Source organism: Cervus elaphus, chromosome 11 (genome assembly GCF_910594005.1).
Source record: "Cervus elaphus chromosome 11, mCerEla1.1, whole genome shotgun sequence".
Taxonomy (NCBI): domain Eukaryota; kingdom Metazoa; phylum Chordata; class Mammalia; order Artiodactyla; family Cervidae; genus Cervus; species Cervus elaphus.
The window spans coordinates 34,010,014-34,024,605 of record NC_057825.1 but is presented as its reverse complement, the minus strand read 5'-3'; the positions used below and the strand labels follow the sequence as shown (position 1 = coordinate 34,024,605).

The following is a 14,592-nucleotide window of genomic DNA, read 5'->3' as shown; positions in this document are numbered from 1 at the left end:
CCATTCCAGAAGGAATGTCTTCCAGAAACAAAAAAGAAAAAGAAAGAAATAGTGGAACATCCAGCTATCCCATGTATTTGAATATGCCCAGAGATTTTTAGCTCTCTTGCAGAATTTGAGGGTGAAACAATAATTAATTAACCAAACATGGAGATTATAATCATATCATGAAAATGGAAAGATAAAGTGAGTGTGTATTTGCGTGCATATCAGGGAAGATAAGAGAACTAAATGCTCATCTTCCTTAGCTAGAATTCAACTGATAATATCTAAAACAGATTAAAAAAAAACAGTATAAACACTCCAAGAAATAGAAGATAAAAACAGAGGAAAGCAATAAAAGAATTTAAAGTATTTGCTTCATAGAAATGGGAGTGGAATGGGGCATTTACACTTTAAGCTTTGTCTTTTAGTGTACATCCACTATTTTTTTTTAATGGCAAAACACAATGAGGTACCATTTCACACTCACTAGGATGGCCATAATCAAAAACAGATAATAGCAACTGTGGACTAAGATGTGAGAAATCAGAAGCCTCAAACATTGCTGACAGGAATGCAAGATGATGTAGCCACTTTGGAAAACTCTATGGAAGTGCTTCAGAAAGTTAAATTTAGAATTACAACAGACTCAGCAATTCTCCTTCCAGGTATATAGCCAAAAGAGATAAAAATTTATATTACACAGAACCTTATCCACAAGTGTTCACACAGCATTATTCATAACAGACCAAAATTGGAAACAAACCAAATTTCATCAACTGATATAAATGGATAAACAAATTGTGGTAGACACATATGATAGGATATTGTTCAGCCAAAGAAAGGAATCCTGATACATGCTATGGCATGGATAAACATCTGAAATGTTATAGTAAGTGAAAGAAGGTAGGCATAATAGGCTACATATTGTAGCCTTCATATAAATTCACTTCAATTTATATGAGATATCCAGAGTACATTTATCTATTGAAACAGAAAGTGGATTGACAGTTACCAGAGGGTGGAGAAAGGAGAGAAAGGGGAGTGACTGCTATTGGGTATAGGGGTTCCTCTTGGGGGTGATAAAAATGTCCTGGAACTAGATAGTGCTGATGGTTGCACAACCATGTGGATATGCTCAAAATCACTGAATTCTGCACTTTTTAAGGGTGAATTTCATGGTATGTGTATTTCTCTCTCAATTGAGAAAACAAAGAACAGACAAAAATAACAAAAAGCCACTTCACTAATGGATACTCTTGTAATAAAGAATCTTTCACTTAATTGCTCTACTAAATCTACTGAATGGGCACTCAACATCCCTCTCCCCAACCCTGAGCAACGGAGGTACCACAGGAAACAAGGGTAGTTATTTTCTGGGCGTAGAATCTCCCTCAAGCTTTTGTACGCTGTCTTTCTCCTCTCATCCAGCACTCTCATTATTAAAACTCTTGCTTGTTCTGCACTCAACTGTTGAGCTTCTTCATAAGCCTCGTAAAGAGGAGCTAATTCACCTGGTGAGGTGAGGAACTCCTAGGGAGGCATTTTCTTCTGAACAAATGGGCTCCTTCACTTTCCTGTCAGGAGGGTATTACTGGCTCTCAGGTGGTTTATAGCCTTCTCCCTTTTCTCCTCCTCCTCATCCACTACACCTTAGCAAAAAATCCTGCTGTGCAACCTAAATATAGCCACCTTTTTTATTTTCCAGTCATATCTCAGTAAAGCTTGGGGGGAATTCAGTACATCAGGAATGGCATGGATGGTGGAAACCCCTTTAGTTAGTAGGCACGTTGTCCAGTGGAGCCAGCCAGCCCTAGAAGGAGCCATCGCCCCCTCTACACCAGGCCTCTGCAGGCTGCTATGTTCGGTTTTGCCTCAGTGTTAATAGTTGGATGTATCGCTTCTATTTTTAATCTGTTTTTCCTGTTGTACTAGAGTGAGAGGGTGGCAATAGCTGCAGATATCCTCAGCTCAGTTTGGAAGACATGACAGATGTGTCTCGTTTCCCATCTCTGCACTCATGTCCTCGCTCAGGTCCTTCCAACCTGAAGGTCAGGGGCTTGCTTTCTTGTGTTCATGACGGCACTGAACATTCGCCGCACTGTCAGAGTTACACACAGATAAGCATGGTGATACTGTCGGATTATTGTGACCGTCTGTCGACTCTGTAAAATTCTTGATTTACAAGTTTCCACGTGTAAATGGTTAAGTCCTAGAAGCTATATTGACACTCTTAATTTCAAGAATTCAGCCCAAAGGCTAAATCTGTCTTCTCAATAATCACTCACTTTGTAATAAATCATCATAATTCAGGGTATATAAGTAAGCTGAGAAAAATCAGAAGCCAGTGAGATGAGGGATTCCTCTTCCCTATTTTTTATTCCTCTTTCTTTCTATCCATTTGAGTCCTGTAGTATTCACAGTTGTTGATGAGGCATTAGACAGCATCAGCCCAACTAGGATATCCCCAAGGGACAATACAGGGCTGGAGAATCAGCTCCAAACTGGAGACTGTACCAGTAGGAAGTGGAACTGTTTCTGTTAAAGTTGATCTGGAAGCCAGCTCATGAGGGTAGGGAGGTTGTTGGGGCTGGTGAGCTACCCACAGCTTTCTAAGGTAACCTCCTTGGTATATTGCCCTCACCCTGGGGTCTGGCCTTCAGCCATCCAAGCACAGGCTTATTCAGCTCTCAAGCATAGGTTCCCATTGACCCACTTCTGAGATATCATCCAGAATGGTAGTTCAGTCTTTGATAATCCAACAATGGAAAGATCATTATTTCCATCTTGGTGTGACCTTGCCCCCAACCTCCACCCACTTCCCATCCCCAGCCACCTGGCCATTTGTCAGATATAATTCAGTTCAGTCACTCAGTCGTGTCCGACTCTTTGCGACCCCGTGAATCGCAACACGCCAAGCCTCCCTGTCCATCACCAACTCCCGGAGTTTACTCAAACTCATGTCCATCGAGTTGGTGATGCCATCCAGCCATCTCATCCTCTGCCATCCCCTTCTCCTCCTGCCCTCAATCCCTCCCAGCATCAGGGTCTTTTCCAATAAGTCAACTCTTCGCATGAGGTGGCCAAAGTATTGGAGTTTCAGCTTCAACATCAGTCCTTCCAATGAACACCCAGGACTGATCTCCTTTAGGATGGACTGGTTGGATCTCCTTGCAGTCCAAGGGACTCTCAAGAGTCTTCTCCAACACCACAGTTCAAAAGCATCAACTTTTTGGCACTCAGCTTTCTTGACAGTCCAACTCTCACATCCATACATTAGGACCACTGAATTTAGGTGCTATCAAGAGGTGTTTCTCAACTCCAGCAGATTTAGGTACTGTTTCCTCCAGAGCCACAGTCTTCCTGAGAGGACTGGGGACTCACCAGGTCTCATGTGGCCCCGCCAGTGGTAGTTTTTGTGATACTCCTTAAACTGTGTTTCCCTAGCAAACCTTTCTTTCTCCCGCCTCCTTCTTTCTGATCAACATGTACATTCTTTGCACTTGTTAATAACTGGTAGAGTTTCTGAGGGGTCTTTGAAGCTTAGTAGCCATTTTGTCCTTCAATAGAGACTTTGCACATTTCTGTCCAGAAACTTCTGTTATAGCCAAAATGTTTGCGTGCCCCTCACTGTTGATTGCCAATACTTCAGAAAGGGTTGGGCCATAAAATATGGTAGGTAATGAATGAATGACATCCTGAATGACAGGATCTTGGGTGCTAAAGAGGTAACTATAAAATAGTAAGGCTAACTTTAACTATCAATTTATTATTTAAGAAGTGACTGTTGTTTCTTTCAAATTTTGACCTTAGGAGAATTACATCTATGTTGATACTGCCAATACTCAGAGTACCTTGGGAAATGCTCTTTTATAATTTCCTTGAGAGCCTTTATCACCTTTGCCCCCTCAATCACACTATTTTTTTTCCACTTTCTGAAATTAATACATGCTTAGTGTTCAAGAGGAGAAAAGAACAAACAACATAGAAAGGTATAAAAAAGAAAGTCTGATATTCATGATCCTACCACTTAGATGTAATCACTGTTAACATTTTAGTATAAATCCATCCAGATATTTCTATGCATAATTTTGAATATCTGTTAACAGCAAATGTGAATGTGTTATTATGGGATGGCTCTACAACTCAAAAAAATCAAACATTTCTTTAGAATAATGTAAATAGGCAATTCACTTAAGAAGACATACAAAAGATAAAGAAATTAGACACTGTTCAACCCCACAAGAAATCAGGAATATGCAAATCAAAATAATAGTGAGATTCCCTTCACTGCCCATTAGGTCACAAAAAATAAAAAATAGCTAATGTCAAAATCCAAATAAATTGGAAAACACATGCTCTCATGTAATTCTGGTGGGAGTATAAATTCACAGAATGTTTTTGGAAGGCAATTTGACAATAGCAATTTTTAAAACATGTTTTGCCTTTAACCCAGTATATTTCCTTCTAAGAATCTGTCCTACAGAATTGATCACATATATAAATATTTGTCCTAGAATGTTTATTTTAGCTTTGTTTGTTATAACCAAAAAATTGACTAGACAGGTCTACATAATCATAAGTAGAAGAAGGGCAAATGGTATAGTATGGTGCCATTGATTTAAAAATAACTCTAGCTATCCGTAAGTATAATTTAAAAGAAATATAAAAATAAAAAAGATAAAACACCAAACTGTTTTCCATTACTCATGGAAAAGGGAATAAACTGGAGGATAAGAAAGTGTTATAAACGAGGACTTCAGTGTTCTGCTCCACATCCTTCTTACTTGTTTGCATTTTTCCATAAACCTGTATTTTTAATGCATTACTTTGAAATTTGGAGTAAATACGACTTTCAGACGTAGCAAAAAAACTATCTGGAGCCACATCTAGCAAGTAAGATAGGTAATATTTCTCAAAGCGCAAACTGGGCATTGTTCTCACAAAGGGACCACAGTTCACTCCCAGTCTCACAAGGAACCTCTCATGCATTCCCAAGTCTCTATATGTGTAGGTTGAGTAGCCATTTGATTTCGGATGACCCCTGAATGGACAGTCCTGATTATATATGGACACGTAGATTTGCATGCCCTTCAGATCCATCGTACTTGAGCCTCCATAAATCTGGATATTTCACTACACACTTTTGACAGGTTTTTCCTTAATCTTTCTAAAGAAACAATTTCCCTCAAAAACATGTTATTTTATACAGTTTCCTTTGGAAATATCAGAATAAATGTCAGAGCTGCACTGTGTCTGTTTGTCACTCAAATGCACAGCAGATATTCAGAGAAACTTCACTCATGTTCAGGTTTTCTTTCTGAATGAGTCTGCTTATATATCTCAGTTTAACTCTTTAACCCTCATTCTCACAATTGATAGCAGAATGAATGATCCAGACTTTGGCTTTACCACATCTCTTGATCTTTGGCTAATGGATGACCTGGAGGAGCTGTAAAAGGGGCTAGGCCATAGGAGATAACTTAGGTTGAGGTACTTACTAGTTCATGGACTTCACTGTTCATGTACCTCCTATTTGGAACAGACCTGAGGGACTTCCCTGGTGGTCCAATGGTTAAGACTCCACACTTTCAGTGCAAGGGGCACCGGTTCAAACCTCTCGTTGGGGAACTAAGATCCCACATGCCGCCATGGTAGGGCAAAAAAAGAAAGAAAGAAAGAAACCAACCTAAATGGAAGGGTTCATGAGGGATGGAGGAGCATATGTAATACAAGCCTTTGGACTGAACTGTGCTTCCTCCAAAATTTATATGTTGAAGCCCTTGCCCCCAAAGTGACTACATTTAGAGATAGAGCCTATAAGGAGGCAATTAAGATTAAATGAGATTATAAGGGTGGGGCCCTGATCCCAGTAGGATTAGTGCCCTTATAAGAAGAGACACCAGAGAGCTCACTCTCCTGTGTGTGCATTCACAGTGGTCATGTGAGCACATAGCAAGTGGCAGCCTCCTACCAGCCAGGAAAAGAGGCCTCAGAATGAAACTTACCTCCTGACACCTTGATCTTGGACTTCTAGCCTCCAGAACTGTGAGGAATACACTTCTGTTGTTTAAACCACCTAGACTGTGGTTTTATGTTATGGTGACCCATTGACTGTGTGGACCACAATAAACTGTGGAAAATTCTGAAAGAGATGGGAATACCAGACCACTTGACCTGCCTCTTGAGAAACCTGTATGCAGGTCAGGAAGCAACAGCTAGAACTGGACATGGAACAACAGACTGGTTCCAAATAGGAAAAGGAGTACGTCAAGGCTGTGTATTGTCACCCTGCTTATTTAACTTCTATGCAGAGTACATCATGAGAAATGCTGGCTTGGATGAAGCACAAGCTAGAATCAAGATTGCCAGGAGAAATATCAATAACCTCAGATATACAGATGACACCACCCTTATGGCAGAAAGTGAAGAAGAACTAAAGAGCCTGTTGATGAAAGTGAAAGAGGAGAGTGAAAAACTTGGCTTAAAGCTCCACATTCAGAAAACTAAGATCATGGCATCCGGTCCCATCACTTCATGCAAACAGATGGGGAAACAATGGCTGACTGTATTTTTGAGGGCTCCAAAATCACTGCAGATGGTGATTGCAGCCATGAAATTAAAAGACGCATACTCCTTGGAAAGAAAGTTATGACCAACCTAGACAGCATATTAAAAAGCAGAGACATTACAAAGGTCAACAAAGGTCCATCTAGTCAAGTCTATGGTTTTTCCAGTAGTCATGTATGGATATGAGAGTTGGACTATAAAGAAAGCTGAGCACCAAAGGATTGATGCTTTTGGACTGTGGTGTTGGAGAAGACTCTTGAGAGTCCCTTGGACTGCAGGGAGATCCAACCAGTCCATCCTACAGGAGGTCAGTCCTGGGTGTTCATTGGAAGGACTGATGTTGAAGCTGAAACTCCAATACTTTGGCCACCTGATGGAAAGAGCTGACTTATTTGAAAAGACCCTAATGTTGGGAAAGATTGAAGGCAGGAGAAGGGGACAACAGAGGATGAGATGGTTGGATGGCATCACCAACTCAATGGACATGAGTTTGGGTAAACTCCAGGAGTTGCTGATGGACAGGGAGGCCTGACGTGCTGCGGTTCATGGGGTCGCAAAGAGTTGGACACGGCTGAGCGACTGAACTGAACTGAACTGAACTGACCCAAGTCAATTGGCACAAGAAACCAAATGAGCATGCTTCAGAGGTGACCGAGAGTGAATCTCAACAGGTCAGCTGTTCTCTGAGGAAAAAATAAGCTGAAGCAAACTAACTAACCCTAAATTTAGGGTCAGTGTAAAACACCTTTTTAATGAAATTTCTCAAGAGGATTGCCTATGGGTTAACTGGAATCACTGGTCCCAGCAGCTAGAGGCAGGTGAAGTCTTGGGTTCTCATCCTCATTTAACCAGTAACTAGCAGACAGTTTGGGGAAATGACTCACTATGTTTGGGGTTCAGGTGGTGCATCCAAACATGATGTGTTTGGAGTGGGCAATCTTTGAGGTGTCTTCAACCTCTGAAATTCCTTGGTTGTTACAGATTCTTGGGAACACAAGGATCCTTTGACTAATAATGAAAAGCAGAGTACTACTTTAGGCCAGGCATTGTGCTGTACTCCTTGTGCATTTTCTCACATGTTGAGAACAACCCTGCAAGATGGGCTAATGCCCACTTTAGAGAGGAGAAACTTATACTCCCAAAGGTAAACAACTTGCCCAGAATCATCCAGCTTATAAGTTGAAAGAGTCAGGAAATGATTCTAGGTCTGCCTGCCCATCTGTCTGACATCCATGTACTCTCTACCACACCCTCTTGATTTGGTAGCAGTCTACCTAGTGTCCAGTCTCTTCTTCTTGGCATTCCAGCATGGTCTCCTTGTATTTGTCATGATAGAGGCTTCTGAAAATTGCTCCATGTCTCTAGTTTTTCAGAAAGTTCCAGATCTTGGCAAAGCACCACCTGCTTTGTGTGGAACAGTGCAACCTCACTTAAATGCAATTACCCACATAGAGTCCTAAGAACAGGGCCTGGCTCATGTAAGAGCTCAGTACATCCTTAGTGCTTATTAGTAGGTCCCTATGTGCCTAAATGTTCACTTTACCTGGATCTCTTTTTTTTTAGGGTGTGTGGGGGTGGGTAACCAGTGGCACATACCAGGAGCTTGCATTACTCACCATTACACAGGGTAGTTATGACCTTGGCTCTGTACACTGTTGGAGAGAAACCCAGAAATGTTGGGAAAGGCAGAGGTCCCACTGCCATTCAACTCCAGCATCTTCCTGTACAGGACAAGAAGCTGGATTGCACAGGTAGCCATGTGGCAGGATGATGCCAGGCCAGATATCCAAGCTTCAGACCCAGATCACTTCATTCATTCTTGTCTTTGAATGATCAAGGAGGAAATGTGTACCACTCCTAGAGTCTGTAACCAAAACATCTTTCATTAAACTATTTTAAGTAACTTCTTTACGAACTGCTAACTATCAAGGCTAAGGAAAATACAATTCTTCTTTAATTTCCCCCCAAACTAGTCCTCCCGTTTAAGGAAAGAAAAAGCACTACTCCTTCCCTGCCTGGCAAACACCTACCCATCCCCAAGGTCCAGCTCAGAGAGTTCTTTTTGGACAACCCCAGTGCTTAATATAATGCTCGGTCCTCCTGAAATAAGGAAAGAGTTCCAGTTCCTACTGGGAAAGTAACTAGTAAGAGTCACTTAGCCTCACTGAGTGGCTTCCCAGGTGGCGCTCAGGGTAAAGAAGCTGTCTGCCAAGGCAGGAGACATAAGAGATGTGAGTTTGATCCCTGGGTCAAGAAGATCCCCTGAAGGAGGGCATGGCAACCCATTCCAGTATTCTTGCCTGAGAATCCCATAGACAGAGGTCCCTGGCGGGCTATATAGCCCATAGGGTCGCAAAGGGTTGGACGTGACTGAAGCGACTCAGCATGCACGCAGGCAGCCTTGCTGACCCTCCGTGTTCTCGGGGTACTAGAAGCTACAGGATGCCTTACAGTACTTCAGTGCTACATTGAGTACGCCAAGGGAGAGACTCAACCTCAGGTACAAATGCTCTTTTTTAATGATTTGCAAACAAAATAATTACCCAGTTTCCCATTTTAAAACATACCCTTTGATTGTTTTACCTTCAGTCATAGAAAGGCCAGGTCCCCCCAGAAAAAACTTACAGAGGCTAAATGACATCTCTGAAATCAGCATCATAGAAGAAAGAAAACCTACATCTAAATGAGCTCTGAGATAGCCATCTTCACCTTAGGAATGATACTAATAAATGGGCATGATGTCTGTGCAAACTCTGCCGACTCTGGCTGCCAGAAAAGATGAAGATGACAAAATGAAGTTCACTGACTTAAAAAAAAATGAAGAAAAAAAGGACAGAGGACAAGGTAATTGCTGAGGAGACTGATCGACAAGGCACAAGACATCTGTCATGCCGGGGAGCCTTATTAACTCTATTACATTATTTCCACATCAGCAGATCACCTCATTTACTAGCTAATCAGGCAGAATTAAACATTTTAAATTATCTTTCTTAATCCTGCATGTGATCATTTGAAAACCCAGGGTTCTAAAAATCTAATTGTAACTGCTTACCAGAAATGTCATCTTCACTTTGAAGAATTGAACCAGGGCCAGATACAAGGCTGTTTTTTGTTTGTTTGTTTGTTTTCCATTTTTCTAAAGTACCATCCCATGGCCAGAACTGGACTTGCATGTATTGGTACATGTGCCTAGAGCTGGACATCTTAGGTGCTCCCAAGTGTCTCCCCTGGCCCTGCTTCAGAAGCCGTAATGGCCAGAGACTAAAGAAGAGCAGTGGTAGGGGATAATAGGGGCAAGGGTGTGGAAGTAGGACGTAGTGGGAAAAAAACTGTTATAGCCTTAGCAAAAGTCAGGAGAGCAAAATCTAAATCCAGTAGGCCCCTAACAGAAGGGACAGGAAACAGTCCCTCTCCCAGTAAGAAAGGATAGGATGGGGTTGTGGGAGCTTGCTTATCCATCCATGATTAAGTCTTCTTAGCTTCCTATGCCTGCTTCTCCCTGCTCCTTCAGTGTCCTGGGCATCAGTGTGAGGGCACAGCAGTGACTGGCAGTCTGCTGTTTGCTCATCTTCCTAGGATGCTGCAGTAGTGTCCCCAGGACCAGAGCTCCCAGGACTGTACTGTAGGTCTCCTAAGAGGTTTTCATTGTGTGAGGACACTTCTTGGGTAGGCTTGGAATAAGGAGCTGAAAAACCCACTTGGAGCCAAACCGCAGAGCCCAATGAGTTGGAACCCACTGCCCTCGGTGCCCATGTTTGCTGACAGGGGGACACAGAAGTGAGAAAACAGCTGTGTGGGGCACAGCTTGCTGAACATTCGTCTGCCCTTTGTGTATAAGTGTGTTATAAAGTGTAAGTGTGTTAGGTTAGTGATATGCCTACTTTGTGTATTTTCAGTGTTGATGATGTGTGCTCCATGTGAATGATGAGTTGCATGAATGCCATGTGTTTGTATGTGTGTGTGGCAGGGGGGTGAGTAAATGTACTACAGTGGGACAGAGGTTAAAGGGGTAACTAGTCACTCTTGCTTTCCCCCTCCTAATTTCCTTTAAAATCTATAGCAACAGCTCATGAAAAGGCCCAGAAGCAAGAGAACAGGTCCTGCTTGTGCTTTTTCAAGTAGTTCTGATTGTAAAGAGGTCAAAGTACAAGAAAAGTGGGAAAGGATGAGATACAGCTGGAAGACGGGGCTTCCCAGATGGTGCAGGGGTAAAGAATCTGCCTGCCAATGCAGGAGACACAAGAGACGCGGGTTTGATCCCTGGGTTGGAAAGATCCTCTGTAGGAGGAGATGGCAACTCGCTCTAGTATTCTTGCCTGGAGAATCCCATGGACAGAGGAGTCTGGCAGGTTACAGTCCCTGGGGTCACAAAGAGTTAGGCATGACTGAGCACACATGTACACATGCACATCTGGAATGGGGATGGGTCGTGAAGGGCTTGGTTTGCCACTCCTGGGAATTTGCACTTTCTCTGGCAGGCAGTGGGAGTCATTGAAAAGAGGTTAAGCAAGGGATACATTTTATCAGATTTGTACTTTATAAAAAGATTAACGTGGCTGTTGAGTGAAGACTAAATTGGAGATTACAAGAGTGGAGGCAGGGAAAACCATCCAAAGAGTGTTGCATGATCTGAGAGATTATGGCAGCCTAGATTGGCAACACGGCAACGAGGGATGTGGAGACGTGGGTTTGAGAGCCCTTAAGAATTCAGAGGACATAATGGTAGTTTATCTGCTTTTTTTTACGAATGGGGGTGGCAGGGTGGGGGCTATGTAAAATGCCTATTTCATCGTCAGAACAAATAGATCATTCTACTGGTCTCTGGTCCTCAGCAGTTTGTTCAGCCCAGACTCACCTAAGGCTCAGACCTCCTCCCATTAGAAATAGTTCATATCATCAGTGATTCTCTGCAGATGGCACAGGAAGACGCCTGTGTCATTTACAAAAAAAAGAAAATGAAATTCTCTGTTGATTCCTCTGTGCCCTTCTATTGGATATGCCTGGCTGCCTGCCACCATTTGGGGGAATCACTGGTCTATGCAACAGAGAAACATTTGGAAGAGAAACTTATCCTTCATTTAAAGTAAATAACATTTGAAGGAAACTCTTTTGCAACAGAATGCTAGTTCACCTATCTCGCCCTACCACTGGTGCCCTAGACAATAGCTGACGCCTGATAAAGACACAGCCTTCATGAAACTACACAGTCTCCCCGCTGATGAAGTGACACATCAGCCAGTATGTGATGAATCCGGGTTGTGCAGACAAAAATACCAGGTATTCCAGCCAAGGCACACACAGTGCACTGTGAATCACCTACACCAGCTTTCAGCAGTTAGAGTCACAGAACAATTGCTCAGTTCCTTCACAGTGTAGACCTGGCCCAAGACCCAAGAGTGAAGCAGTAACTGTAAGGAAGCAGAAATATTATAAATAACCCAGAGAACCCTTTTATAACAGCAACTGCCTGCTGATTTTGTGGCCTAACAGCTCAAGCAAAAAAAAAAGGATATAAATACAATATTGTGCAATGACTAATTACTCAAAATGTTGTGCATCAGCAGAAGTGGGACCTGTGGTTGGTGCTAATATTATCAGATGCCTTTGCTGTTTAATAATCTGGTAGCTCTATATTATTTAGCATGCAGTTTTCACAGAGAATAATGATTTTATTTCAAGTAGCTTTCACTGAAATAAAAAAGCAGCTGTTAGAAGAGGAACATTTGGCAGAAAATATTGTAGAAGAATCTTCTCTGAGATACTAAATCATATTGGATTAACTGTTCTGTCTAGAATGGTGGAGTGACAAAGGAAAAAGATCACTGACCACAGAAGGCCAGGGCAGTCTTTAAAACCCAGTGAATGATGAACAGACATTTTAGTTGTCAGTGCCATTTATTCATCAATATATAAAGTTATGTATATACAAAGCTTCCATTAATAGTGCCTGAAGAATGGGCCTTTTTTATTCCAGTTTTAGCTCATATTCAGGATTTTACTTCTCTCTCGTTAATAGTGGAATTCTTTAAATTATAGCATAAATTAATACACCACAGACATTTGGGGCAGAATGGGGTTTTTAATCAATTTCAGTCTCCACAGGCCATTCTGTGTGGCTTAGCATGCTGGGCACGTGCTGGCCATGCCCCTGCCCCTGCCCCTGAATAGGCTAAGACACTTAGTTGCAGCATGTGGGATCTAGTTCCCTGACCAGGGATTGAACCCGGGCCCCGTGCATTGGGAGCATGGAGTCTTAGCCACTGGACCACCACAGAAGTCCCTGACTCAATTTTAGATCAGATCAAAATGATGCCGTTATTATGATCACCCTACTCTTACAAATTATTATTAAATATTAGTAGGGTACCAATAAATAAAGAATCTGGCAGTTCTGGGATGAAGGTTGGTAGAGTTTTTCTTATTCTCTAGTAGTTGAATTTTAATCAATATGTTGAAGGTTGAAAGACCAGAGTCATTTTTTAATACCACTTACAATCTTTGGGGAGAGTGACATGCTGCCTTGAACATATCTGGCCCCACCTTACTTAGATTTTGCAGTCGACCCCCCATTGATCCCTCTCTTTTTTCATCCATCTAAATGAAAGAAGCCTTCAGCCCCATAAACCTTATTCCAGATGGAAATGCATAATTCAAGAGAAATACTGATGTCAAAGAAGAGAAGGCACACCAATTTGTGTCAGCAGTTGCTGTAAATTAAAGACGAGTACACGGAGAGTTTAATGTAATGTAGAATTGAAAATAAAATTAGAAGCAATATTTAGGCAGTTCTCCACCTCTTTCTTCCCTACTGTGACATGAAGGATTGACTCCCAGCTTAAGTACCTAATGCAGTTCATTTTTCTTTTCTGCTGGTATTTTTTTTTCCCCATAAAATGTTGCTTGTTTATCTCTGGCATCCAAAATTAGATCTTTTCACTTTTTCCATCCTGATCTCAACAGAAAAGTCAGGGTAGGAATACTCAACGTTTTCCTCCCCTCATCTTCCACACCCATCACATTTTCAGCACAGAAAGGACCCCACTCTACCAGTCTGACTAGTTCAGCTGCTGTAGATAGCTATTAATTCTTCCTTAATATGGATTCTTTCTAATGTGGGTATTACGTCCATGGTTTCTTTTATTTTCCTAAAGCTGGAAAATAAAAGGTTGATAATGCACATTTCAGACATATACGACTGCACAAGGTATTCCTGACACTTTGGAGAACTATTCTTTAGCATACATCCACTTATCCAATGAGTGGCCGTTATTCAGCACCTTTTGGAGCTCTCTATTCAGATTTCCCTTACAGCCAGTGTTGTTCTTTACAGTTGCCCATTGTTTCTGGACATTGGTGGAACTTCCTAGCTTGATCCCCCACCTTAATTGCTAGGCTTGATTCTAAATGATTTACTCTTGCCAGAAATAAATTCCTGAGGATAGTGATTCACAAAGTGTGGCCCTGGACCAGTAACATTAGCATCACCTGGGAACTCATAAGAAACACATGCATGCATGCATGCATTTCAGTCATGTCTGACTTTTGGTGACCCTATAGACTGTAGCCCACCAGGCTTCTTTGTCCATGGGATTCTCCAGGTGAGAATACTGGAGTGGGTTGCCATTTCCTTCTCCAAGAAACACATATCCTGGGGCAAGTTTAATGGATCAGAAACCTTGGGGGTGGAGCTCAACAATCTGCATTTAGCAAGGCAATCCTAGTTTTTTAGGATGAACTATTGCCTTTATTGAGGATATTCAAAGATGTGCTACTGCTTTTTTAAGACCTTCCAAAGAACGGGTTTCAAAACCTTTCTGAGCAAGGCTGGAGTACATGTATGCCTCTCCAGGGGACTGCTTTAATAGAGACTGGTCTTCCACTGAAACATTCCAGGTCTGCCACCTAGCCATTTGACCTTGAGCAACTTCTTAACACTTGGTTTCTCATCTGGAAAATGAAAGGCCCACCCTACCTACTTCACAGGATTGTAATGAGATTCAAAGTGAGTCACAACTACAAATATGCGCTGGAAACCAGAAA

The 14,592-nt window shown here is 42.0% G+C and overlaps 1 protein-coding gene across 3 annotated transcripts in view; it reads left to right on the top strand.

The window, feature by feature from the left end:
- The window catches only part of RBKS (ribokinase), a 128,099-nt gene that overhangs the window by 62,625 nt on the left and 50,882 nt on the right, over positions 1-14,592 (top strand). The window contains exon 8 of one of the 3 annotated variants that reach the window (XM_043917466.1): positions 11,924-13,178. The exons of the other annotated variants lie outside the window; for them this stretch is intronic. Coding sequence (XP_043773401.1) covers positions 11,924-11,989 — 66 coding nt within the window. The 3' untranslated portion in view covers positions 11,990-13,178. Of the gene's footprint in view, positions 1-11,923; positions 13,179-14,592 lie in introns of those variants that run through there. 3 annotated transcript variants of the gene reach the window in all.